This window comes from Scyliorhinus canicula, chromosome 5 (assembly GCF_902713615.1).
Source record: "Scyliorhinus canicula chromosome 5, sScyCan1.1, whole genome shotgun sequence".
Classification (NCBI taxonomy): Eukaryota; Metazoa; Chordata; class Chondrichthyes; order Carcharhiniformes; family Scyliorhinidae; genus Scyliorhinus; species Scyliorhinus canicula.
In genome coordinates, this window is record NC_052150.1 from 159,073,370 (window position 1) to 159,101,353 (window position 27,984).

Sequence of the window (27,984 nt, forward strand, 5' to 3'; positions counted from 1 at the left end):
GATTTGCTGACATAAAATTCTAACAGGGCTGGACAAACTAGATGCTGGAAGGATGTTTCCCTAGTTGCGGAATCTAGAAGAAGCAACATGGATAAAGGGGAACCTTTGGACATTGTGTTCATATTTCAAAAGGCATTCGATAAGGTGCCACATCACAGGTTACTATGCAAAATAAGAACTCCTGGTTAAGGAATAACATTTTAGCTTGAATAGAAGATTGGTTAGCTAATAGGAAGCAGAGAGTAGGGATAAACCAGTCATTTTAGGGTTGGCAAGTTGTAACTAGAAGCCTCAACTATTTACAGTCTATAGCAATGAAAGGCTAAAATATATGTTAGCCTAATTTATGCATGACACAAAGGTAGGGAAATACATTTTCCGGAGGACTTAATGAAAGTACAAAGTGTTTGAAATAAGTTAAGCGAGTCAGCAAAGGTTAGGCAGATAGAGTATAATGTGAGAAAATGTAAACCTGTCCACTTTGGCAGGAAGAAAAGCAGAACATTATTTTAATGAAAAGAGATTGCAGAACTTTCTGGTACACTGGGATCTGGGTGTCCTGGTACACGAATCACAAAATGCTAGTATGGAGGGGCAGCAAGTGATTTCGAAGGACAATTGAATGTTAGTGTTTATTGTAAGGGGAATTGAGATTAAGTGTTGCTTCAGCTGTACAAAGTCTTAGTTGGATGGTAGCACAGTGTTTGATCTCCTTATTAGAAAATGATATATATAGTTGCATTATATCGAGTGCAGGGGAGGTTCACTTGATTGATTCCTGGATGAAGGTTCATTGAGGAAAGATAAGGAGGTTGAGCCTATATTATTGGAGTTTAGAATAATAAGAAGTAATCTTATTTTAACATAGAAGATCTGAAGGGACATATTTCCCCTTGTTGGGAATGTCTAGAATGAAGGGACACCGTTTAAAAATGAGGGCTTTCCCATTTGGATTGGATTTGGATTAGATTTTGTTATTGTCACGTGTACTGAGCTACAGCAAAAAGTATTTTTCTGTGAGCAGCTCAACAGATCGTTAAGTACACAAAAAGAAAAGGAAATAAAAGAAAATACTTAATAGGGCAACAAAAGGTACACAATGTAATTAGATAAACACCGGCATCGGGTGAAGCATACAGGGGTGTAATGTTAATGAGGTCAGTCCATAAGAGGGTCATTTAGGAGTCTGGTGACAGTGAGGAAGAAGCTGTTTTTGAGTCTGTTTGTGCGTGTTCTCAGACTTCTGAATCTTCTGCCCGATGGAAGAAGTTGGAAAAGTGAGTAAGCCGGGTGGGAGGGATCTTTGATTATGCTGCCCGCTTTCCCCAGGCAGCGGACGGAAGACTGAGATGGGATTATTTTCTGAAAGATTGTTAGTAAGGCTGAGTTAGACAGCTTTTTGATCTATAAGGGAGACCAGGGCTATGGGGGGGGGGGGGGAGGGAGGAAAGGGGGGAGATGGCAAAGCAGTGTGTCCGCACTCAAATCAGCCACAATCTGATTGGATGGTGGCAAAGGCTCAAGAGGCCGAATGGTCCACTCCTAATTCTTGTGCTCATGTATCTGCAAGAGGAAAGGGACAAAATAGTCCCTTGGGATAGCTGCATAAGCTTACTGCACAGCCTACATCATTATTTTCTGGTTTGTTTCTAGCTGAAGGACATGTGTTTGTTGGATCGCTGCTTAAAGGAAACACTGAGGCTTCGTCCTCCAATAATGACGATGATGAGAATGGCAAGAACTCCACAGGTGTGTAACAAGGCTAAGGAAATAAAGGGATGTAACCTCATGGTTACCTTATGTCAGATTTGGAGGGTACCCAAAAGATGTGCTGGGGAATCCCTTTTGGACGTTCTCAGGTAAACATTTGCACCGTATTTGTCCGTAAATGTTAAGTTCCCCTGAATAATTGTGCAATGCTGGTACCACCCAACCATGCAATTTAAATTGTTAACTTCAGATGGTTCTTCCAGTGTTACAATAATAATAAGCTTTATTATTGTTACAAGTAAGCTTACATTAACACTGCAATTAAGTTACTGTGAAAAGCCCCTCGTCGCCACACTCTGTTCGGGTACACAGAGGGAGAATTCAGGATGTCCCATTCACCTAACAGCATCCCCCCCCCCCCCCTCTCCTGGCCCCACCCAGTGGACTCTTCACTCTATCACCCCACTCCCATGCCTGATCTCGCCCTGATTCCAACCACCCCACAATCCCCAGTGATGTCCAATCCACCTGCCCACTGACCATACCCCTGATCTGTTATTTTCAACTTGGAACCTTTGCTTTACAACCACTAGTGAGTGTAAAAAAAGAGGATGTGTTTTCCTTTGCTGTAATTTTTTTGGACTCTGACGCTGGGCTCCAGTGACAGTTGTGCTGCCTGGATCTTGTCCAGCATAAGTCAGAAAGGATGTAAAACACAAATAAATGAAATCTGGCGCAGCTAAATGGGTACGCAATCTGACGCTGTTGCCAATCTTTGGTATTTTGGGCTTTAGAAATGCCCTTGTGATTCTGTGGAGCTGAGAACCACTGTTCTTTTCGTCTTGTAACTTTTCTGAGAATGTATTGGCAAATATTTACTAACATAAACAGAGCATTTGATTGTCATGCGGGAATTACTTGTATTGTTCTTTTGAGCTGATACACATTTTACACGTATTTAATGTAAATTGAACTTGTAAACAGGTGTGACCAGCAATTATCCTCCGCTAAAGTCAGGATTCAATAATCAAAACATCTTTTGTTAATGCTCCTTGATGCTTTAGTGTGTAATTGATTGTTCTAAACTTTGATAAGATACCAGAACGGTCCCAGGTTCTGTAGTTGGGTCAACTGATTTCTGTTTGGGCGGTAAAGACATTTTACGTTCTGCAACTGTCTAAGTATTCAAGGATTGAGAAAGGTGAGTCGTAACAATGTCTACTAGTGTTTGCACTAAAACAGAATTAGGCTCCACTGTGACATGCGTGGCTGGATTTTCCGTCTCGTGATGCTGGAAAGGCGAATCGCGATCGGGCAGAGAATGGGGTGTCTGGCCAAAATAGAGGCCAGCTGGGAGCCTCATTTCTATTCGGCTCCCAGCTCCCATTCTGGTCTCGACCTGCTGGCAAAAACAAGGTTTGCTCCCCATGCCGGCGTGGCATGCAAAACTGGTAGTTGCATACACTTAAATGTATTGAGCGTGTTTGACCGACTATGCTCCGGGCCTCCATGATGCCCCCCCCCCCCCCCCCCTCCCCCTTTCCAGGCGAACGTAAGACAGATACCATTTACTCCAGGTATCTACAAACTGGGACTGGGCACCATGGCTGCTGAGAGGTGAGAAGGTAAGCAAAGTTTGAAAAACTGTTTAAAAAAAAAAAAAACGCTTGCAGGGCGGGTTGGGGGGGGGGGGGGGGGGGGGGTGGTGGCTGCCAGGGGAGTAGCGGGGAGCAACATGGTGACAGCTCCGTGGATCCACCCCTCTGGATTGGGGGGTGGCCTGGCTCAGACTGCCATTGCTGCAGTATTTATTTTAAACGCACTCAGTCACACTGCTGACTGTGTTCTGTAAATGTTCACAGAGCCTCTGGTCATTTGCGAGTCTAGCCAGGCTGCCCTTCTGGAAGCCCTGATACCCCAGTAACCCATCAACAGTATGGGTGTGGCTATGCTAAATCAGTGACACACCAGGTGCTGGCACACCTCCGTGAACTCATCAGACGTGCAGCTCCACTACAGGTGAAGCAGGGGAATAGCAGAACTCATCCCAAACAAAAGACACGGGCACCTTGGCCATTGACACCCTCCCTGGCACACTGCCCCCGCTCAGCAGCAGAGGCCTCAATGGTCACACTATCAACTTGCCCATCCCTCAGGACCACCAGCTGTCTCCAAGCTCTGCCTGTCCACTACGCCTGTGATCCCATCCATCCTGCCCCTGGTCAGTTTGTTACAACATGTGTGGCACATCCAGAATCCACATCACACTGCAGCTAAGCTCCCAGCAGACGCAAACATGCCTCGCTCACCACCATTTGTAGGACCTGCCCCCACACAAACCTCAAGCATGGAGATGATTAGTGGCACACGTTGACCCACCACACAACCAGGTGGAATAACATGTGGCCCACCCAAAGAGGACACCCAGAGTATACCGCACAGGGGAGACAGGACACGGGCCACAGAGCTTGTCGCTGACACGGGTAGCTGCAGCCACCAGTACCCCTGTTGACAGGAATGGGTGGTGAGGATAGAGGGTGCAGTATGGAAGGCAAAATATCAAGGGGAATGGCTGAGGGGTGGGGATGGGTTATGTGGAGGGTGGAGCTGAAGTGCAACTCAGTGTCACCATGTGGCCTGTTGGATCTGGATGGGTAAGGGAATACTCCTCTTGCTAGCATGCCTTCTATTTTCCCCCCTGAATTTCGGAGTACACCCACCAATGCTTGCTATCTACCTGGCCGCAGCTGCCGTTGTGAATGCATGGAGGTTGGAGGCACAGGGCCTGCTCGTGGAGGACCCTGCACAATGGGAACTTATCCTGTTTTGTCCACGGGAAGAAGGATGATGATGACTCTGTGAGATGAGCTGTGGCATTCCTCATCATTTGACAAAGTCTGATTCTTGCCTTCAGGACCACATTCCACTGTCCGCCTGGGCGATCCCGGCATGTGCTGGCCATTTAATCGCACGGGTCTGCGGTGGGGTGGTAGTGGTGGTGGGGTGGGGGGGGTGGGTTTATGCAGATGATGTGTGGTGATGGGTCACTCACTGGCTAAGCTGACCTGCAAGGTGGCCTCACACTTCTGGACCTGTTTCCTGCTACCTCCTGAGGGTTACCCCAGGTGGAATGTTCAAGTGTACTGGGGGCCCTGCCCCACGCCATCCTCCCACACCCCCACCCGGCACACCCTCACACCTTTCAGACAGAGGCGGGTCGTTATGTTGGTGAAAAGGTGTTTAATTGTGACTCTATACATTATTGTGCCCTGATCTCTACCTCCTAACCTATGTGCTGCACCCGTGCCAACTTAACTGGCGGATAACTTTTTTATCTTGCGTGCTCTCATGCTCCTAGGTTTGACCCTAGACAGCACATCAGATGTGGAGGCGGCCTGCTGCATATATCGCCTTCTGACTCCGGTGGCTTTGGCGGCCGTCCTCTGGAGGGCCTGGACTCGGATCGGCCTGGCCGACTTATGGGTGCAACAGATGACGAGATTCAACCCTGTTCTGCCCGCTGCCCTTTCCTTCCTCCTCCCTCGGAGTGCTTGATGGTCCCCGGGTTACTCCATGGGATGGAGATGAACTCTGGAGGCTGCACTGCCACATGACGCTACTAGTCCTGGAGGCCTGACCTCATCTGAACCAGGGACGCGGTGCCCTCAACCATAGAGCACTGAGACTGGGCCAGGTCCCTCAGCGAGTAAGTCATATCCCTCACTGCCTCGGTCATGACCCTCTGTGACTGGCCAATGCTCTTGATGCCCTCAGCCACATCCTTTGTAAATGGGCCAAGCTCTGGAATGCTGCAGCAATGTCCAAGTGGGCCTGGGACTGGGCGTTCCTGCCCTAAGCCTCAGCCATTGACCGCACAGATTGCCCCAAGCGTTAGACGTCTTGACCCAATGGCTGAAACTTTTTGACCCAAAGGCCTCTAGCACAGACGCCAACTGTTCAGTGTTGGCTTGGGTACCGTGCATTGTCGGCACCACCTCCTGCACTTGAAGGCGGTTGGACTCATCCAGCTGCACCTGTACATAGAACAGTACAGCGCAGTACAGGCCCTTCGGCCCTCGATGTTGTGCCGACCTGTGAAACCCCTCTAAAGCCCCATCTACACTATTCCCTATCGTCCATATGCCTATCCAATGACTGGGCTGTTTAGCACACTGGGCTAAATCGCTGGCTTTGAAAGCAGACCAAGGGCAGGCCAGCAGCACGGTTCGATTCCTGTAAAAGCCTCCCCCGAACAGGTGCCGGAATGTGGTGACTAGGGGCTTTTCACAGTAACTTAATTGAAGCCTACTCGTGACAATAAGCGATTTTCATTTCATTTCATTTTTTTCATTTGAATGAGTTTAGTGTTGGCGAGTCCACTACTGTTGCAGGGAGGGCATTCCACGCCCTTACTACTCTGAGTAAAGAACCTACCTCTGACATCTGTTCTGTATCTATCTCCCTAAATTTAAAGCTATGTCCCCTCGTGCTAGACATCACCATCCGAGGAAAAAGGCTCTCACTGTCCACCCTATCTAATCCTCTGATCATCTTGTATGCCTCAATTGTCACCTCTTAACCTTCTTCTCTCTAATGAAAACAGCCTCAAGTCCCTCAGCCTCCCCTCATAAGATCTTCCCTCCATACCAGGCAACATCCTGGTAAATCTCCTCTGCACCCTTTCCAATGCTTCCACATCCTTCCTATAATGTGGCGACCAGAACTGCACACAATACTCCAAATGCAGCCGCACCAGAGTTATGTACAACTGCAACATGACCTCATGGCTCCGAAACTCAATTCCTCTACCAATAAAAGCTAACACACCATACGCCTTCTTTTTTTTTTAAAAATAATTTTTATTGAGAAATTTTGATTTTATACAACAATAACGCACCTTAGTAAAATACCGAAAATAACAATATTAACAATCATATACATTCGTCCCATCCCCATGAACAATCCAGCATTTTAACAACAACGCAAATTAACACACTATAAAGTTACAGAATAAACACTACAATAATGCACCCCCCCCCCCCCCCCCCCCCCCCCCCCCCCCCCCCCCCCCCCCCCCCCCCGGGTTGTTGCTGCTATTGACCCAGTTACCTATCTCTGAGCCAGGAAGTCCAGAAAAGGCTGCCATCGTTTATAGAATCCTTGTATTGATCCTCTCAGGGCAAATTTGACCTTTTCCAATTTTATAAATCCCGCCATGTCACTGATCCAGGTTTCCACGCTTGGGGGCCTTGCATCCTTCCATTGTAACAGAATCCTTCGACGGGCTACTAGGGACGCAAAGGCCAGGACACCGGCCTCTTTCGCCTCCTGCACTCCCGGCTCCACCCCAACCTCAAAAATCGCGAGTCCCCACCCTGGTTTGACCCTGGATCCAACCACCCTCGACACCGTCCCCGCCACCCCCTTCCAGAATTCTTCCAGTGCTGGGCATGCCTAGAACATATGGGCGTGGTTCGCAGGACTCCCCGAACATCTGGTGCACCTGTCCTCACCCCCGAAGAACCTACTCATCCTAGTCCCGGACATATGGGCCCGGTGCAGCACCTTAAATTGGATGAGACTAAGCCTCGCACATGAGGAGGAGGAGGAGGAGTTGACTCTCTCCAAGGCCTCCGCCCAAGTCCCATCCTCTATCTGCTCCCCGAGTTCCTCCTCCCATTTAGCCTTCAGCTCCTCCACTGACGACTCCTCCACCTCCTGCATTACCTTATAGATGTCAGACACCTTCCCCTCTCCTACCCACACCCCCGAAAGCACTCTGTCCATCGTCCCCTGCGAGGGCAGCAAAGGGAATCCCTCTACCTGTCGCCTAGCAAACGCCTTTACCTGCAGGTATCTGAACATGTTCCCCTGGGGAAGGCCAAATTTATCTTCCAGTTCCCCCAGGCCTGCAAACCTCCCGCCAATAAACAGGTCCCTCAATTTGCTGATGCCCGCCCTTTGCCATCCCCTGAATCCCCCATCCGTGTTCCCCGGGATGAATCGATGGTTGCCACCCAGTGGAGCCTCCATCGAGCCCCCTGTTTCCCCCCGATGCCGTCTCCACTGTCCCCAGATTCTTAGGGTCGCCGCCACCACCGGGCTCGTGGTAACCCTCTTGGGGGAGAGCGGCAACGGTGCCGTTACCATGGCACCCAGGCCTGTACCTCTACATGACGCCATCTCCATTCTTTTCCACGCCGCCCCTCCCCCCTCCATCACCCATTTACGCTCCATTGACACATTGGCTGCCCAATAGTACCCCAGAAGGTTGGGCAGCGCCAGCCCGCCTCTATCCCTTCCTCGCTCCAGGAATACCCTCCTCACTCTCGGAGTCCCATGTGCCCACACAAAGCTCAGAATACTGCCGGTCACTCTCCTAAAGAAGGCCCTGGGGATAAATATGGGCAGGCACTGAAAAAGGAACAAGAACCTCGGAAGCACTGTCATTTTGACGGACTGCACCCTCCCCGCCAACGACAATGGCAGCATGTCCCACCTCCTGAACTCCTCCTCCATCTGATCTACCAGTCTGGTAAAGTTATGCTTGTGGAGAGTCCCCCAGTCCCTGGCCACTTGCACCCCCAGGTACCTAAAGCTCTCCCCTGCCCGCCTAAGCGGGAGCCTACCAATTCCTTCCTCCTGGTCTCCAGGGTGCACCACAAACACCTCGCTCTTGCCTAAGTTTAATTTATAACCTGAGAAGGTCCCAAACTCGGCTAGTAACTCCATCACTCCCGGCATCCCTCCCACCGGGTCCGCCACATACAGTAACAGGTCGTCGGCATACAACGACACCCTATGTTCCTCTCCACCTCGCACCAAGCCTCTCCACCTCTCTGAATCTCTCAATGCCATCGCCAGCGGCTCGATTGCCAGTGCAAACAACAAGGGGGACAAGGGGCAACCCTGCCTGGTCCCTCGGTAAAGCCGGAAGTACTCCGACCTCCTCCTATTCGTGGCCACGCACGCCATCGGGGCCTCATATAGCAGCCTTACCCATCTAATGAACCCTTCACCAAATCCAAACCTCCCCAACACCTCCCATAGGTACCCCCACTCCACTCTATCGAAGGCCTTCTCCGCATCCAGCGCCACCACTATCTCTGCCTCCCCCTCAATCGCCGGCATCATAATGACATTCAACAATCTCCGCACATTCGTGTTCAGCTGCCTTCCCTTCACAAACCCTGTCTGGTCCTCATGTACAACCCCTGGCACACAGTCCTCTATCCTGGTGGCCAGGATTTTTGCCAGCACCTTAGCATCCACGTTGAGGAGAGATATGGGCCTGTATGAACCACACTGCTGGGGGTCCTTGTCCTTCTTTAAAATTAACGAGATCAGCGCCCGTGACATCGTCGGGGGCAAAGTCCCCCCCTTCCCACGCTTCGTTGAGTGTCCGCACCAGCAAGGGGCCCACTAGGTCCACGAACGTTTTATAAAATTCCACCGGGAACCCATCCGGCCCCGGTGCCTTCCCTGACTGCATCTGCCCGATCCCCTTAACTAGCTCCTCCAGCTCAATCGGCGCACCCAGCCCCTCCACCTTCTCCTCCTGCACCTTCGGGAAAGAAAGCCTGTCAAGGAACCTCTCCATTCCCCTCCTCTCCCCTGTTGGCTCCGACTGGTACAGTTCCCCGTAAAAGTCCTTGAAGACCTCATTCACCTCTACCCCCTTCCGCACCACATTCCCACTCTTGTCCCTCACTCAAGCAATCTCCTTAGCCGCATCCCGCTTACGGAGCTGATGAGCCAGCATCCTACTCGCCTTTTCACCATGTTCGTACACTGCCCCTTGTGCCTTCCTCCACTGTGCCTCAGCCTTTCTAGTGGTCAGCAAATCAAATTTAGCCTGCAGGCTGCGCCTCTCCCCCAGCAGTCCCTCCTCTGGTGCCTCTGCATACCTCCTGTCCACCTCCAGCATCTTTCCCACCAATCTATCCCTCTCACTCCTCTCGCTCCTCTCCCTGTGTGCCCGGATGGATATCAGCTCCCCACGAATTACTGCCTTCAGGGCTTCCCAGACCATCCCCACCTGAACCTCCCCCGTATCATTCACCTCAAGGTACCCCTCAATACTTGCCCGGACCCTCCTACACACCTCCTCCTCCGCCAACAACCCCACATCCAAGCGCCACAACGGACGTTGGTCTCGCACCTCCCCCATTTCCAACTCTATCCAATGCGGAGCGTGGTCAGACATTGCAATGGCCGAATACTCGGCCTCCTCCACTCTCGGAATCAGTCCCCTACTCACCACGAAGAAATCTATCCGAGAGTAGACCCTATGTACGTGGGAGAAGAAAGAGTACTCACGTGCCCTCGGCCTCACAAACCTCCATGGATCCACTCCACCCATCTGATCCATAAACCCTCTCAGTACCTTGGCCGCCGCCGGCCTCCTACCCGTCCTAGAGCTGGACCGATCCAGTGAAGGATCCAACACCGTATTAAAGTCCCCCCCTATGATCAGACCTCCCGCCTCCAGATCCGGGATCCGTCCCAACATACGCCTCATAAAGCCCGCATCGTCCCAATTTGGGGCATACACACTAGCCAGTACCACCTTCTCTCCTTGTAGCCTGCCCCTGACCATCACATACCTACCCCCCTTATCCGCCACCACCTCCGATGCCTCAAACAACACATTTTTCCCCACCAGAATCGCCACTCCCCGGTTCCTCACATCCAACCCCGAGTGGAAAACCTGCCCCACCCATCCCTTCCTCAGGCGGACCTGGTCCGCCACCCTCAGGTGGGTCTCCTGAAGCATTGCCACATCCGCCTTTAGCCCCTTCAGGTGAGCCAGTACCCTTGACCGCTTCACCGGCCCATTCAACCCTCTCACATTCCAGGTGACCAACCGGATCAGAGGGCGTCCCGCCCCAGGCCAGCGTCCCCTGCTCGACCCCGTCCCCATAGCGACAACCCCTCACCTCTGTCCCCCCCAGCCCCCACCAGCTCCTTCTTGACCCTACCAGCAGCAACCCGGTATTCCCCTTTCCCCCCCTCCCTTCCCCCCCAGGCTATGAACCCTCCCAGCCGCGAACCGTCCTCCATTGTACTTCCGTGGGTCAGCTAACTTCTGCTGACCCCGGAAACTCCCGCCAATAGCCCGACCCCTCCCGAAGTGGGATCATCCCCCAATCTATCCCTCCTCCTGGCACCGCTCCAGCGTGGGGAAGAACCAGTTAAGGCCCCACCTCCCCCGTCACCATCTCCGCCCCCCCAGCCCCGCAGCGCGGGAAACCAGAGGAAAGCCCGCGCTTTCGCCCTGCCCCACCACACCCTTCTGACGCAGCTCCCAAATATCAGCCCCACTCCATACCCCCACTCCGACATAGAATACAACATACCCCCCCGACCCTCCCCGCAAGATACACAGCCCAAACAATGCCCCAAGCACAAAAACAAAAACATAGCAGAACAACCCCCCCCGTAAATAACCATATCAAAATTGCAAAATTACTAAAACAAGAAGAAAAAAAAGAAGAAAAAGAGAACACAGCAACAGCCGAATCCAGCATTAATATCTTGCAGCCGACCTCGCAACCCCCAACCCCTAGTTCAAGTCCAGTTTCTCCGTCCGCACGAAGGCCCACGCCTCCTCCGGGGAATCGAAATAATGGTCCCGGTCCGAATAAGTTACCCACAGGCGCGCGGGCGGCAACATTCCGAACTTTATCTTTTTTCTATAAAGCACCTCTTTCGTCCGATTAAATCCGGACCGCCGCTTAGCCACCTCCGCACTCCAGTCCTGGTAGATCCGCACTACCCCATTCTCCCAATTGCTGCTCTTCACCTTCTTGGCCCAGCGCAGCACGCAGTCCCGATCACTGAACCGGTGGAACCTCACCAGCACCGCACGCGGGGGTTCATTCTCCTTAGGCCTCCTGGCCAGTACTCTGTGTGCTCCCTCCAGCTCCAGGGGCAGATGGAGAGACCCGGCCCCCACTAGCGAACCCAGCATTACAGCCACATAGGCTGTCAGGTCCGATCCCTCCAGCCCCTCCGCAAGGCCCAAGACCCGCAGGTTTTTCCGCCTCATGCGGTGATCCAGCTCCTCGAAGCGTTCCTGCCACTTCTTGTGGAGTGCTTCGTGCCCCTCCACCTTACTCACGAGGCCCACGGCCTCCTCCTCTCGTTCAATGGCCTGCGTCTGCAACTTCTTGATGGCAGCACCCTGGGTGGACTGAATCTCTGACAGCCTTCTGTTTGTTTCCTGCAGAGAGCTCAGTACTTCATCCTTGAATTCTTTAAAGCAGCGCAGGAGATCTGTTTGTTGTTTCTGGGCCCAGAGTCTCCACCCACCTGGAGCTTTGTCGGTGGCCATCTTGGATCCCTTCCCCCGTTTTTTCTGAGGAGCTGCTGCTGCTTTTTCCACCTTTCCACTCCGAGTTCGAGTCATGGACTGCAGGGAAAGTCGTTCAGCACACCTTCCCCCACCGGGAGACGTCGAAAAATTTCCGTTTTGGGCTCTCAAAAGAGTGAAAAATCTCTTTAAAACGGGAGCTCCCAGATGTGTGGCTTATTGCTGCATAACTGCCACCGGAAGCCCACCATACGCCTTCTTAACAACCCTCTCAACCTGGGTGGCACCTTTCAGGGATCTATGTACATGGACAGCGTAGGCAATGGAAAGTTGCTGACACCCTCTCCTGTAGATCCTGGCTCTGTGCCTACATCTCCTCCAACTGGGATCATACTTTCCAGAAGCGCAATATCTATCTATACTACAGCTGCCTCCTGGGATCGGGCAGCCGTCCGAACGTCCACTCCCTCGAGCTACCTCCAACTGATGTGCTACAACATGTGTGAAGTGCGCACCAGAAGGTGTCCCAGGAGCCTCTTCACTAAAATGCCCTACTGAGGTGATAGTCTCTGTGATGGTGGAGGGTGCAGGTTGCAGTAGGGACAAAAAGTCGGAGTCTTCTATTGACTGCTGCTCTAGGGTGTGCTGGAGATTATCATAGAATTTACAGTGCAGGAGGTGGCCATTCGGCCCATCGAGTCTGCACCGGCTCTTGGAAAGAGCACCCTACCCAAGGTCAACACCTCCACCCCATCCCCATAACCCCACCCAACACTAAGGGCAATTTTGGACACTAAGGGCAATTTATCATGGCCAAGCCACTTAACCTGCACATCTTAGGACTGTGGGAGGAAACCGGAGCACCCGGAGGAAACCCACACACACACGGGGAGGATGTGCAGATAGTGACCCAAGCCGGAATCGAACCTGGGCCCCTGGAGCTGTGAAGCAATTGTGCTATCCACCATGCTACCGTGCTGCACATTAGGCTAGTGCCGCGTACCTCAGACGGACCGGCCTGATCTGATGGTGATCCTACAACACAAAAGACGAGCAGTGAGATCTTGGAAAGGAGTGCTCAGGAGAGGGGTGACTCATTTGCTATAGGGACATCGTTTTGCATTAGGAGCTCACTTGGCTCTGAGATGGTCCTCTCCTGTACCACCCTGGTTATCTCCAGCGCCCTCTTCTCCGCAGAGGTGAGAGGTCCGGGACACCCCCTCCGGTCGACTTCCACTCTCGCTTATTATGGGCTGCCTTTTCCTCAGGGACACAGGACATAGTGAGACCCATGGAGGTGAGTTATAAGGGGGGTCTGTAGCTGGTGGCATATATGTGCAAGCTATCTGGTCAAAGAGGACAATACAGGTGTTGGAGTTTGATGTGGGGTGTGATGTGAGGGAGATGCAGGCAGGTGGGTTTTGATTGGCCTCTTGGGGAGTGGGAGGCTGATGTGAGGAACAGGAGTGATGCCAGGAGAACAGGGGTGCTGACTCGCCTGAGCTGCCGTCAGGAGGTCATCTTCCTGTAGTGTTGGCAGCAGTGCCACCTCCTCCCATGCCTGGTTAACAATAGCGGGCTGGAGCCTCCTGACCTGTGGGAAGAGGGCGTCCTGTCTCTCCTCCACAGCATCCAGTCAAGGTCTGGGTCCAGGAACCTTGGGTTGGTCTCCTTGCTGCCATCTTCTTGGCTATAATGGAGCGATGTGGGGAGTGGGAGTACTTATAAACAGCTCCAGCTTGTCAAGCTCTCCAGCACCAATTCTGGCCCCAGCAAATCAAATGACGAAGGGAATAGGAATTGCTCTAGATTCATGTGGGCAGAGTACATTTGCATGCCCTGAATTGCTCCACAAATAGCACCCCAACGGGAACACGAACATGACAATTATTTACTGTTCTTCAGTTGATTACAGCTCCCTGCTCTCATTATCTTTTATCTAAATCAAATGCATAGAATCATAGAATTTACAGTGCAGAAGGGGGCCATTCGGCCCTTCGTGTCTGCACCAGCTCTTTGAAAGAGTGCCCTACTTCAGCCCACGCTTCCATCCTATCACCATAACCCAGTAACCTTTTTTGGACACTCAGGGCAATTTCTAGTGGCCAATCCACCTAACCCGCACATCTTTGGACTGTGGGAGGAAACCGGAGCACCCGGAGGAAACTCACGCAGACACAGGGAGAACGTGCGGAATCCGCACAATCACCCAAGCCGGGAATCGAACCTGGGACCCTCGGGCCGTGAAGCAACTATGCAAACCACTGTGCTACAGCACTGCCCCACTATTCTAATCAAACTCAATTAGTAGACTATTTGATCTACTTGTTACTCAATTATGGATTAACAAGGCTTTAAATGGTAGTGTTTTGAAAACCGTTCTTCCTGTTTTGTGCAATTGAAACACTTGGAGCACTATTACTTACTAATCTATTGGCATATCATTCAGTATTTTTACTTGATCTTGTTAGCATTAAGAAACTGAGCAGTATTTGCATTTGTGCTGTTTACAGACTGTAGCTGGCTACACCATTCCTCCTGGTCATCAAGTGTGTGTGTCTCCTACTGTCAACCACCGACTTCGGGACACCTGGATTGAGAGACTTGATTTCAACCCAGATCGCTTTCTCCAAGATAACCCAGCAGGCCTGCTCAAGTTTGCATTTGTACCTTTTGGTGCAGGTAGGCCTTATGACTCATGAGCCTCTTCTGAAATTTGGCAAAAATAAATGGTACTTATCATGCTGACATTTGGATCTTTGAGCAAATCAAGTGGGTGGATAGCTAGTGAACTAATTCTGGGTAGATGTGGGTTGACCCTGTTGATGTAATCGATACATAACTCAAGATTTAATCATCCCAGAATGGACTTTTCAGGTGATTACAAATAAGTTGCCAGATCAAAATCAAATTAAGACCATCCTTTTTTTAAAAATGGATCACACCCCAATTTACCTGACTTCTCACCATATTATTTCCCTTTCTGAAAATGCATTGCCCCATTTCAATAGCAAATTGTAAAATAGTACAATGCTCTACAGTAGTAAAATATTCTAACTCTTGTGAAATATTGTTTTACTTTACCTTCTTACTTGTGTTACTTTTCATCACCTTGACTAAACAATTTGATTGTCTAAATTTATTTAACAAATTGTAATTTTTCACAAATAAAATCAAGCCCGACTTGATCTTTATCTAAATTCCTGATACCTGCAATCATTACTGCTCATAATTCTCTGGTGTAAGGTTCTAATCACCTGAACTTAAAAACTCTTTATTTGTGCAATATCTTCTGCTGATGCAGTCCATTACCTATTTAAAAAAAAACTGCAGTCAAGGCATGTCAACAGTGGTTTCGGGAGTAACCCGTAGTTTTCTCTTTTTTAAGTCCATGACTAATTGAAAGATGCTTCACCCGCCCATTAAACACCAAGGAGGTTCAACTGCTGTTGAAGAGTTTCACTTCTGAGACTTGTAACTCTTTTTCTTTTTCTCTGTCTAGGTCGCCATCGTTGTATTGGGGAAAATTTTGCATTTGTACAGATCAAGGCTATCTGGTCGACTTTAATTCGGATGTATGAATTTGACCTTGTTGATGGATACTTTCCAACAGTAAATTACACAACTATGATACATACTCCTAATAATCCAGTCATCAGATACAAAAGGCGAATGAAATGAGAACTGGACTAATAAAAGTCATTCTTGCTGTTTTTAGTCATTTAATTTTATGGCCCCAAAATTTATTTCATTGATCTATTGCATGTTTACAACTCAAATGTAAATGAACTAATTTAGTAATTATACTGCAAGACCATTAATTTCCTTTTTCATGTCAAAATCTCAACTGGTAGGAAGCTTTGCCAGCAGTTTTGTCAATGAACAATCTGATAAATTCTGATGTTTGCTGCTATTAAATAAATAAACAAATGAATTGGACTGCCCCAAAACAACACCATAAGGAGGACTTACTGGCTGGACTACTGGGTAATTTAGTTTATTGATAAGTGGATACTGTCTCTTCTGGCAGCACTTCGAGTCATCTGAAAGGAAGTAACTGGTCAGGTCCCTTTTTTTTGATTCCATGCATTCTCAAAATATATGAACATTCTGCCTACAGCAGAAGGCACTTTAACACTAATTTCTCCTGTGACATTTTTAAATAAATACATTGAGGAAATGAATTTTTTTTGCAATTTTTAATTAAAATTAGTGGGAATGGGATAGGAGCATGAAAATTAGAATGAGCAATCTGATATTGATTTGTTATTAATTATTGAATAGAGTTCAGAGCCTCTTACCACTGTTGAACGTTTGTGATCCCCCCCAACTTGAGTTTGGGAGGAGGAATATGATTCAGTTTATAGCTTCAGATATCTAGATTTCTTGTAATGTTGGATAAAGTGAACATCTTTATAATGTGCTCAGATGTTCTGTGATTAATGAAAATTTGTTAGTGTAACAATCTAATCTGTGAAAAACAAATGGAGCCCCTTCAAGCAAAGCCCGCTAATGTCTTTAACATGCAAGTGTAAAATAGAAACTAGTGAAATCTTCAATTGCAGAAAATGTGATGAATTATTTGAAACTTCTTTAGTGTTAGTATTTCTTATGATGGATTAAAGAGATGGCAATTCTTTTATCTGGAGAACATCAGAGAAAGATACAAACATTAAAGGAAGCTTGAAATGACAAACAAAATACATTAACATGGTTGAGAGTTCAGTAGGCCAAAAATCAACTCTGGTCTGAAAAAGATTGTAAAGTAGATTTGTGTTTCTAATGTGCAACAATTGTGTTCAAAGGAAGATTATTTAATTGACAACCTGCAAGTGTAATTAAACATGTAAGAGGACATATTGTTACTATGGCAATAAAAGATCTTCTGTACAAGTACTTTTTATCCAAGGCCAGTCTGAGTGGGTGGTTTTATTCATAATATGTGCACTACTTTCAACAACTGTGGATACTGGAGGTGGAGTTCACAGTTTAATTATGTGTTTTTTGTTTGCAAGATTACTTACCTGGAGGTGCTTAATAGCAATCAGATGACCAGATAATAGCTTCAGCATTTATTAATTATTCCTCTACACCTCCCACCCCCCCCCCCCCCCCAAAAAAAATTGAGAAGCATATTACTATACCATTGCACTCCGAATAGAGGTGGAAGCAGTCTTTGAATATTTTTAAGCCATAGGTGGATAAATTCTTGGTAAGCAAGAGGCTGGTAATAGGTTATTGGGGGTTGTGATGGGGTGGGATGGGCTGTGAGAGCATCGTGGAGTATATTGCAAGGGGTTAGTTTAGCTCAGTGGGCTAGACAGTTGCTTTGTGATGCAGAACAAGGCTAGCAGTGGGTTCAATTCCCATACCAGCTGAGAATTCTGAATTCTCCCTCTGCGTACCCGAACAAGTGCCGGAATGTGGCGACTAGGGGCTTTTCACAGTAGCTTCTTTGCAGTGTGAATATAAGTCTACTTGTGACAATAAAAAGATTAAGATCTGAGAATTTTGTTATATGCCCTCTATTGGGCAAGTGTGAATAAAGTTTAATAATGGCTGCCTGATGAGTCCCCATGTTAATGTTTTCTCTGTTTAATACACAACGTAAAGATGATATGGGTATAATTTGTTTGCACATTTGAGAAATTAAGGACTGATGAACATTATGACACCACTTTTGAAACTCCAAAAGTTGAGTTTGAGGAAGTTTCAGGGATTTGAATAGCTACTCCCATGTATGCATGAGTTAGCACCGTGTGTAATTGAAAAGCAAAATGGCACTCTAGGCATCTTTGTGTTGGTGTACCATTAATTCAACTCAAGACACATTTAGGATCCGAACTGTGGCTTTAATCAGCTAGTTGTTAGCCCGGTGGTCGACGACAGAGAATGACCGACCGCCGGGAACTCTGGGTACTTATACCCCGCGCCTACTTGCCTCTCGACCAATTGGAGAGCAGTCGCATGACTAGTCCCAACCAATTGGACGAGGCACATGACCAGCCAGAGCCAATGGGAAGCCAGTGCTCATATCCATACCACCACATGGGTACAGTGGGGAAATTCAACCCTAACAAAGTAGATTTATGTAATAATGGGCACCATGGTAGCACAAGTGGATAGCACTGTGGCTTTACAGTGCCAGGGTCCCAGGTTGGATTTCCTGCTGGGTCACCGTCTGTGCGGAGTCTGTGTGCGTTTCCTCTGGGTGCTCTGGTTTCCTCCCACAGTCCAAAGACCTGCAGGTTAGGTGGATTAGCCATGATAAATTGCCCTTAGTGACCAAAAAGGTTAGGAGGGGTTATGGGGATAGGGTGGAAGTGAGGGCTTAAGTGGGTAGGTGCAGACACAATGGGCCGAATGATCACTATGTTCTATAATGTACAAAAGTTAGGCTGAAAACTATAATGGGGCCAGGTGCTTTTGAGGTGGAGTCCAACCAGCGTTACCCAGAAAACCCCAATATTATTGGATTATTCTGAAATTTAATAAGATTCTGAACTCATAAGAAACAGGAGGGCGTTTGGCCCCTTGAGCCTGCTCCACCATTTAATAGGATCATGGCTGATCAAATATTTCTTATGTCCACTTTCCTGCCATAAGACTATGACAGGAGTAGAACTAGGCCACTCGACCTCCACAGCCTTCTGCAGCAAAGAGTTCCACAGATTCACCACCCTCTGGCTGAAGAAATCCCTCATCTCTTTTTAAAGGATCGTCCCTTTAGTCTGAGATGGTCCTGTCCGGCACTGGAAGAATTCTGGAATGGGGTGGCGGGGACGGTGTCGAGGGTGGTTGGATCCAGGGTCAAACTAGGGTGGGGACTTGCGATTTTTGGAGTTGCGGTGGAGCCGGGAGCGCAGGAGGCGAAAGAGGCCAGTGTTCTGGCCTTTGCGTCCCTAGTAGCCCGGCGGAGGATCTTACTACAGTGGAAGGATGCGAGGCCCCCAAGTGTGGAGACCTGGGTCAATGACATGGCGGGATTTATAAAGTTGGAAAGGGTTAAATTTGCCCTGAGAGGATCAGTACAAGGGTTCTATAAATGGTGGCAGCCTTTCCTGGACTTCCTGGCTCAAAGATAGACATCTTGGTCAATAGCAGCAGCAACCTGGGGGGGGGGGGGGGGGGGGGGTTCCTAACTATAGTTTCTATATTGTTTTTTGCTACGGTTGTGTAACTTAATAATGGGTTAACTTAAGTTGTTGTTGGGTTGTTCATTGAGGTGGGGGTGAAGGTTTATGATTGATATTACTGTTATCGTTGGTATTTTAGTATGGTTTGATGTGTAAATTAAAAAAATTTCAATTTGAGATGGTATCCCCGGTTCTAGTTTTTCCTACGAGTGGAAACATCCTCTACACGTCCACTCCCCATAACCTTTTTATTTAAAATTTAGAGTACCCATTTTTATTTTCCAATTAAGGGGCAATTTAGCATAGCTAATCCACCTACCCTATACGTCTTTCGATGAACAGCTTCAAATCAGTACCCACTGCAAGCTCTGGCAATCTGCTCTGCAGCTGAATGAAAAGAAATATTTCCAAATACCCAAACTCTTTCTGCCCACATATTTCATGACCCTGGTTTTCCCAGCCATGGTGATCAATACACGATATAGGATTAAGTGAGCTATTATATGATTCTTGCATACTCTGGATTCACCACCTCTTTATACATATTTATTAATACTCCTTTGGTCTTGAACTCTGCACTATTCATAAAAACCAAAATACTGTTGACCCTTTTCTTAATCTGTGCACACATTTTTATGGAATTATGTGTTTGGAATCCTAAATTTTTCTGTTCATTCATTCTGAGAATTTTCATTCCTCGATTTGCCTCAGCAGTCTTGATCAGTTTAACCCATCTGTATGCCAGCCCACCCTATGCAAGAGTAAAGGAACATCTGCAACAGGAAAAGATTTGAAAATACTTCCACCAGGTAGGTATGCAAGCGCATCGATACAAAAAAATATTTTTGCATCTCTAGCAAAGTACATATTTTCTGTTTGCTACTTTGAGAGCTTAGCATATTCAAGTAGAGGCTTATGTGTTTTATGTTGTTCACAACACTAACAACTATGGAGGAAGTACTTCCAATATTAGAAATCAAAACAGAAAATGCCAGAGATACTCAGCAGGTCAGGCTGCTTCTTTGGAGAGAAAGTTAATTCTTTCTCTACAGATGCTGCTAGAAATGAATAACAGCATAAGGGATTATTATTTAAATGATAAAATATTAAAGCATGCTGCTGTGCAGAGAGACCTGGGTGTGCTAGTGCATGAGTCGCAAAGAGTTGGTTTACAGGTGCAACAGGTGATTAAGGCGGCGAATGGAATTTTGTCCTTCATTGCTAGAGGGATGGAGTTTAAGACTAGGGAGGTTATGCTGCAATTGTATAAGGTGTTAGTGAGGCCACACCTGGAGTATTGTGTTCAGTTTTGGTCTCCTTACCTGAGAAAGGACATACTGGCACTGGAGGGTGTGCAGAGGAGATTCACTAGGTTAATCCCAGAGTTGAAGGGGTTGGATTACGAGGAGATGTTGAGTAGACTGGGACTGTACTCGTTGGAATTTAGAAGAATGAGGGGGGATCTTATAGAAACATATAAAATTATGAAGGGAATAGATAGGATAGATGCGGGCAGGTTGTTTCCACTGGCGGGTGAAAGCAGAACTTGGGGGCATAACCTCAAAATAAGGGGAAGTAGATTTAGGACTGAGTTTAGGAGGAACTTCACCCAAAGGGTTTTGAATCTATGGAATTCCTTGCCCAGTGAAGCAGTTGAGGCTCCTTCATTAAATGTTTTTAAGATAGAGATTGATAGTTCTTTGAAGAATAAAGGGATTAAGGGTTATGGTGTTCGGGCCGGAAAGTGGAGCTGAGTCCACAAAAGATCAGCCATGATCTCATTAAATGGCGGAGCAGGCTCGAGGGGCCAGATGGCCTACTCCTGCTCCTAGTTCTTATGTAAATGCTGAGTATCTCCAGCATTTTCTGTTTTGATTTCTGATTTCCAGCATCCACAGTGTTTTGCTTTTGTTTCAAGAATTGAAACTTATTAACACCATGCTATTTGGTAAGGCTGCAGGAGAGACTGATGGCATTCAAAGTTATTTGGACAAATTAAATAGATAGGTTAAGGAATAACAAAGTTTAATGTAGATAAATATAAAGCAACATGCATTGTTACAGGAAACATGAAACTGGTATACAATAAACAGATTTGATTTTTGAAACAGTACTTTTGTAGTTCAGTAACTGTTAAGTGGGAAAACAGCAATGAGATGAATAATCGCTTGTTTGGTGGTATTTATGAACAAACATTGGTCAGGACACCAGGAACCATTTCCATTCTCCGTGAAATAGCGGCATGGGAAGTTTAATGATCATCTAAATAAGCAGGTGGGATTTGCTTTAACTTTCACCCACAGAACACTGCCCATTTGCAAAGGATTTGGTACCATTCTTGAACATTCACCAAAATAATCCAGTTGCAGACAGTTAATTATCAATAAAACTAATAACATACTGGTATATACCGGAGGCAACTGACCATGTTCTAACAGCAAAAAATGGGCACATGTACAATTTTGGTCACTTCAACTATGAAAACCCAGTTCATGCATTTTAAAGAGTTCAGCAAGGACCAACAAGCACACATCAATGGTTTATGATCAAGTTATGAAGATAAGCTTAAAGAATTTAATTAACTAACATTCCCTCCCTAAGCCTTACATGAGGCTGCCCTACATGAGATCATGAAACTGGGACCTCTTCATCTGCATTACTCATTCAGCCTTAATCAGGTAAATCATCAGGAAAGTTGATTTGGTGTTGATAAATAGTGGCAGGTTATTTAACTTCCATGACTTCCAGTACTACAGGATATTTGTACAAAATTGACAAATTTCAGTACGACTAATAAATATTTGAATAAGCTTTTAGACCTTAATTTCCTGAGTAGATAATTTAGTGCACCTAGGAGAACAAAGCAAGAGTACAGACTTTGAAAGTTCTTAGATTAATTCACTCCTTTTAATAAATTGGATGTATGTGGTTAAAGGCAGCATTGACTGGTTTAAGGCTACGCAAAGAGACTGTTCAATGAATACTCTGGGACATCAGGAGTGTAGTTCTGCAGTAACCATGGTGAGGTCTCATTTCATATTGAAACATTTGCAGATTGGGAAAGAAAGAAAACAAATTAAGCAGAGCCTCAGTATCTTGGAAAGGACAATGTCCCTACGATTGCTTCTACTTGCTGCTCACATTATAGGTTCAGGATCTTGTTAAAAAGATGGGAAAAAACAGCTGCCGATAGATATCCACTGATAAGATTTACAACCAATACAAGAGGATATAATATTAGAACACATTTTGGATCAGGTTTCAGGAGTCTAATATATAAAAGATCTAATTTCAGTTTCCAAAAGGCAGAACATAAAATTGCCCTTTCAACAAGTTAATTAAAAGGAGAGTCTGACTTAAAGTTAAAATTCAATAGGCAGGCTAACTTATCTTCATACATGTACTTCATCGAGAAAATGCAAATTTCAGAAATCTGAATTTTGAATTCATATTTATTTTAGTATTTTGACAAAATGCCCAGGTAATTCAAAACTTCTACCATTACAAAAATAATTCCTCTACAAACTGTGTACTGTCCACAAAGCCATAGCTATTTATGGACCATGTAGTGTAAAGCTCAGCAGCCATTAGCAGGACTACAGTGAACTTGGAACCATTTAATAAACATTTTTCCTTCCACCCTTTAAATAAAGTGTTAAGTTACAATCATGTTTAAATTAGCATTCCACAAATATACACATTGTTTCAACAGATTGCATTGTGCACAATGTAAGTTTAAACTTATATAAAGAATAAAACGCATTTAAATTATTTAATTTGAACTTGCAGGCAAGACATATTTCCATTATCAAATCCATGATGGTCCCACAATATACATAAAATAGAAAAACAAAGCCCAGCTTCAAAAGCAATTTAGTTTCAAGTCAAAATTCCAAGACACTATCTTCTTGTCCCATTGTACATCTGAGCATAAGTTGTTGAGCCTAAGTAGGGAGAACAAACTGGTTAAAAATAATGTACACACTGCAAACATCAATCACTTCATATTGGAAAATAAACGAAGTAGTGTGGTATTAAGTCACCCATTTAAAACCAAGCTGATTCTCTTGCGAAGGGCTTTCACAGGCTTGGAATGAATTCTGAATTTTTAAAAAACTAACATTATTGTCATATGTAGCATCTTTGAGAAAAAGACTCACCAATGGTTACTGCTTCATGAGTTTTCAACAACTGTCCTATGCGTTAGGACTGGATACTGATAAGTATTCATTTGTTTTTAAGAAAGATTGAAAATAAACAACCTACTGTACTGGCAGTTATTAGTAACATATTTAATGCACATGGCAAAACTTCAGCAACAATGAATCTTAGCTGAAACTTAAGTCTCCCTCAAATAATTGTTCTTATACTCTAAACAGAAGGGAAACTATGGGTAACATCTATCAGTATACTTTTTGCATGTACAATAAGATTCCCATTCACTTCTGCAAATCCACAAATTCCACCCAACGATGTAATCTTATGGACAGAGATGATTCATTTTGTAGTCCATTTTAAAGTCCATCAGGGTGTGTGATTTGACTTTCACAAATCACCGCACACAATGAGCTCATGGACAATGGTCACAAACTAACACCAACTTTAAGTCTAAATACTTCTCCTGCTGTATGTGTAGGTAAAGTATGGGCTGGTCAACTTTTGTCTTGTCGTTGGAGATGAAGCATAAAAATGCACTATTATTTTGTGATACGCATAACTTGGGAGTGAAATAATTTGATATCAAAATGGATAAGATGTGGATTTACAGCTTTGGAAATAGGCAAATATTGCTTGAATGTTAACAGTTCTAAAGTCAGTTATGGGAGCCTTTCAGGCATGATGGGAAATTTAGCCAACACACAGGCATGGCGGGTAAAATACTATGGGAACTCGCCTATCAAATTGTAAAAGCCTATTTGCTTTCACAGCTTGGCATTAAGGAGATACCAAAACAGACAAGGAGTCATCCCCGCTGAGCATGAAGGCCATGGCTATGGGGATAAAGGGCCACCTGTGTAAGACATTGTGTTTTTTTCTGTAACTGACTTAGTGGTGTGTGTCATACCTAGCGTTTTTCTATAAACCAGAAATATAAATTGTGCTTAAAAGAAAACATCCGGGTGAGCAGTTCTCGGAAGGGCAGCAAGGACTGACCTCCCAACATATGTTGAATAGAGACCTTGGTTACTGGAACTCCTACACTAGAGTGGTCTCAACTTTAAACCACAATACCTAAGCTTTGAGAGCAAGATTGCTGTTTTATTGTTCATATTCAAAAAGATGTAGTTTTCTTGAGCAGTTCTCGGAAGGGCAGCAAGGACTGACCTCCCAACATATGTTGAATAGAGACCTTGGTTACTGGAACTCCTACACTAGAGTGGTCTCAACTTTAAACCACAATACCTAAGCTTTGAGAGCAAGATTGCTGTTTTATTGTTCATATTCAAAAAGATGTAGTTTTCTTGAGGAGTACCCCTTACAATTGGCATTTGAGAGGTGAATTTCAGAGTATCTGGAATTACGGGACAAAAGAAAAGTTTAAACTACAACTTTGCAACAAATAATGTAATCCTCTATTGATACATACAGTACAGATGATGTCTGAGGTGCAGCTTCAGAGAAAAGGGTTAACTAACAAAATGCTAGAAGGATTTGGAAGGGGCACTAATATCTTCTGCAGATTATTAGGCTCTTGAAAAATGGCTCATTCATTTCCTCATGACTGTCGGCCTGGCCTGAATATGCTTGTCCCTGTAAGTCCTGCAGCATATCTTCATGTACTTCCAATCCTGTGTACACAACTGTTTATGTGAAACCAGTAGAGTCAAGTTGAACTTGGTTGTTGACTTGGCTTAAGGATATTATTGGCCAGACACCTTTGACAATGTCAGCATGTGGCGTCGTAGTCGGAGGGACCTCAGAAGGGCATGACTCTCAGAGGTATAGAATCAAAATTCCCACAGCTAAAGTAACAAGATGTCAACGCCACACGCTACCTAATGACATAGGAGGCATTACAGCAACCGCTAACCTGGGCACTGAACCTCCTCAGGACGAACAGTAGGAAGGCATTGCAACATATGTTTTCTACACTGCTGGGGGCCCTTAGTGGGATCAAAGAATCATAATTACACAAGCTTAAAGGTGGATATTCCTGGCCAGTCGCTTTCATCAAAGTCACATGTAAGCCAGCATGACATGTCGTTACTAGCAGGATTACAGGTAGGCACAATTGAATTTGGTAAAGAAATCATAAACTCTGAGTAGTTCCTGGTTGATTTCTTCTGGCTGTTGCTGCAAGTATTTGGTGCTTTCTATAGTGTTAAGTTAAAAAATTTCACAGGGTGCAGTGTGAGAGATGCTGAAATGTTTTCAGTGTATTTTAAGGTTTCATCAAAAATTAAGTGTTCCCAGGTATGGATAGATATTAGGCCTTCCTCTTTGAATAGAGCGTGACTGTAAGAATAGGCAGAAGTCACGCTGAGCCATGAAGAGGATGAGGAGAATGGAGAGAAGCAGGGGAGAAGAGTTCTCAACATAGTTATATCAGTCCAGGGTATCCAGGAAACAAAATTCCTACTTGGACCTTAGCGAGGAACAGTGTGCAAGACTCTGCACTTCACTGAGTAAGTGATCATTGGAATATGCAAAAAGCTCCAGCCTCAGAGTAGGTTGATTGAGACGATGAACTTTAATGAGTCTGATACCATGCTGGAGTTGGATATGAGCAACATCTCAGTTGGAAACTAACTTACATAAAGGATGTCAACGAGGCTCTCTATTCGAAGCAAGCTAACTTTATTTTGCATTCTCTTGTCAGAGACATGCAGACAAAATGAGGTTTTGTTTCATTTGGAGGCTTCTTTGTGGTGCAGTATGCCACTTTCTGCAAGAGTATTGTCATGCAGTTGTCACATGTTAACTCTGCCATGTATCAGAGCCAAAAGGGATTGCACTTTCTCAACATCCAGCTGACGTTTGACCACCACTGCATCATGCAGACTAATGCCTCGTATCCTGGTAGCAAAGATTTCTTCATTCTGCAACATTCTGCTGTGTCAGCAGCATTTCCACGACTGTGGCTATTGGACAACAACAGCTACCTGCCAATGGCTCATGTCTCCAGTAGCAGCTCACATACAACATTCAGACAATGAGTGCAACACTGCCAAATGAAATATGATACAGCAAGCCATAGACACGCTGAAGCAATGACTCTTGCCTGGATCATTTTGGATAAGCCCTGCAGATGTGGCACAGCAGAGATCAAATGTGTGATGCTATATTGCATGTTTCACAACCGTATCCTGAATGGATGTCCCTTGATACCTGCTTTCGGGTGAGAAGCTGGAGGTGGTGGTGGCAGTGGCAGTGGAAGAGGAAGGAAGAAAACAATTTAAACACTGACTTTCTGCCTAGGTTGTTTATGAAGACTTCATATAGTTACTGACACCAGTAACTATAGGCTCAATTCTCTATTCACCAATAATCCCACTCTCCTTAACTTCCCTCAGTCACTGACCATCACATCATAGAATCCCTATTCTATGCAGAAGGAGGCCATTTGTCCCATCGAGTCTGCACCGACCCTTTAAAAAGCACCCTACCTAGGCCCAATCCCCCATCATTTGCCAATGTAAAAACAAAAGGCACCACAAAATTAACATTCCAACCAAATTTATAAATCAAACCACGCCATATTGCATACAAAAGTAAATTTAATCACCCGTTTACAATCCTAGAGTGCCCATCTTCAATTCACATCTGCTAATCCATTCGCTCCTACAGTGTTACCGCAGTGGCTAGTGGAAGGCTGCTGACTTTCAGTGGAGGAAACTGAAGATGGACTTAAGAGGATAACCTCTAGCATGATTTGAACATCATTGGCAGCAATCTGGGTTGGCTGGCTGGCAGCAAGGGAGTAGCACTGTGGCAGTGGTAGGTTTGTGAATGCAATCAGCCTGAGTGAGGACAGCAGATCTCCACTTCATTTGGCCATTGCTACTTCCCTGGTGTTTTGCTTCAGCAATCTGTTGGGAGGACAAATTGTTGAACTTCTCAGATGCCCTGAAAGTCACTTTAAACTTTAGTATTTGCAGCCATGATGGCAGAAAGCTGAGCTTGCATAACTTCAGTCGTAGCTTCAACTGCAGCACTCGGCTTTGATGGAAGATGCTTTGTGCTGCAGGGAGTTTGCATTTGTCAGTCTTCAGACTCTTCACTATGGTTGAGTTCACAACTGCGCTGATGAGGTTGGTCACCACTTCCATGCCAGAAATGATAAATTCCAAGCACTGTGCAACCCTGTGACAAAGATGGTGCCAGACTCCTTCATGCTTTTTGATGAACATGGACTTTCTGACGGGTCTCCATATACACCAGACACTTTGTTGTACTTTGTTGTGTATTCCAATCAGCCTTCGTCTGTAGCCACCTTCACCAGATATCTTATTTGACTTCCCTGAACCAGAACCCACATGCAATCCCATCCACGAGTGACATCCCAGCTCAGCTACCTTGCTCCCTGCTCTGATCGCAACACACATTTGCCTAATATGTCACCACATACAAATCCATCTTTAATTAATCCACTAGGATACTGTGGCAGTATTTGAACTGGTGGCTGGTGACATACCCAGCAATGATGGTGCTTAGGACATTATCTGTAAGGTATGACTCTGTGAGTATGACTATGTTAGGCTGTTGCTTGACAAGCCTGTGAGACAGCTCTCCCATTTTCATCAGTTAGTAAGAAGGACTTTGCAGGGTCGACAGGGTTGAGTTTGGCACTGTCATTTCCGGTGTCTAGGTTAATGGCAGGTA

At 46.0% G+C, this 27,984-nt stretch overlaps 2 protein-coding genes across 15 annotated transcripts in view; one reads left to right on the forward strand and one right to left on the reverse strand.

Annotated features, from left to right (window-relative positions):
• LOC119966369 (lanosterol 14-alpha demethylase) overlaps positions 1-16,934 on the forward strand; it is a 50,510-nt gene extending 33,576 nt beyond the window's left edge. The window contains exons 8-10 of one of the 2 annotated variants that reach the window (XM_038797916.1): positions 1,654-1,749; positions 14,539-14,707; positions 15,528-16,934. In XM_038797916.1, coding sequence (XP_038653844.1) covers positions 1,654-1,749; positions 14,539-14,707; positions 15,528-15,706 — 444 coding nt within the window. In that variant the 3' untranslated portion in view covers positions 15,707-16,934. Of the gene's footprint in view, positions 1-1,653; positions 1,860-5,068; positions 5,340-14,538; positions 14,708-15,527 lie in introns of those variants that run through there. The other variant, XM_038797915.1, reaches the window with a different exon arrangement.
• Positions 16,935-21,169: 4,235 nt separating this feature from the next.
• Positions 21,170-27,984, reverse strand: part of akap9 (A kinase (PRKA) anchor protein 9) — a 332,810-nt gene continuing 325,995 nt past the window's right edge. For all 13 annotated transcript variants that reach the window (XR_005460747.1, XR_005460749.1, XR_005460744.1 and 10 more), the window contains one exon: positions 21,170-23,105. Coding sequence is in view for 1 of the 13 variants with exons in the window: in XM_038797918.1 (XP_038653846.1) it covers positions 23,062-23,105 (44 nt within the window). In the remaining 12 variants the exon portion in view is untranslated. The remainder of the gene's footprint in view (positions 23,106-27,984) is intronic.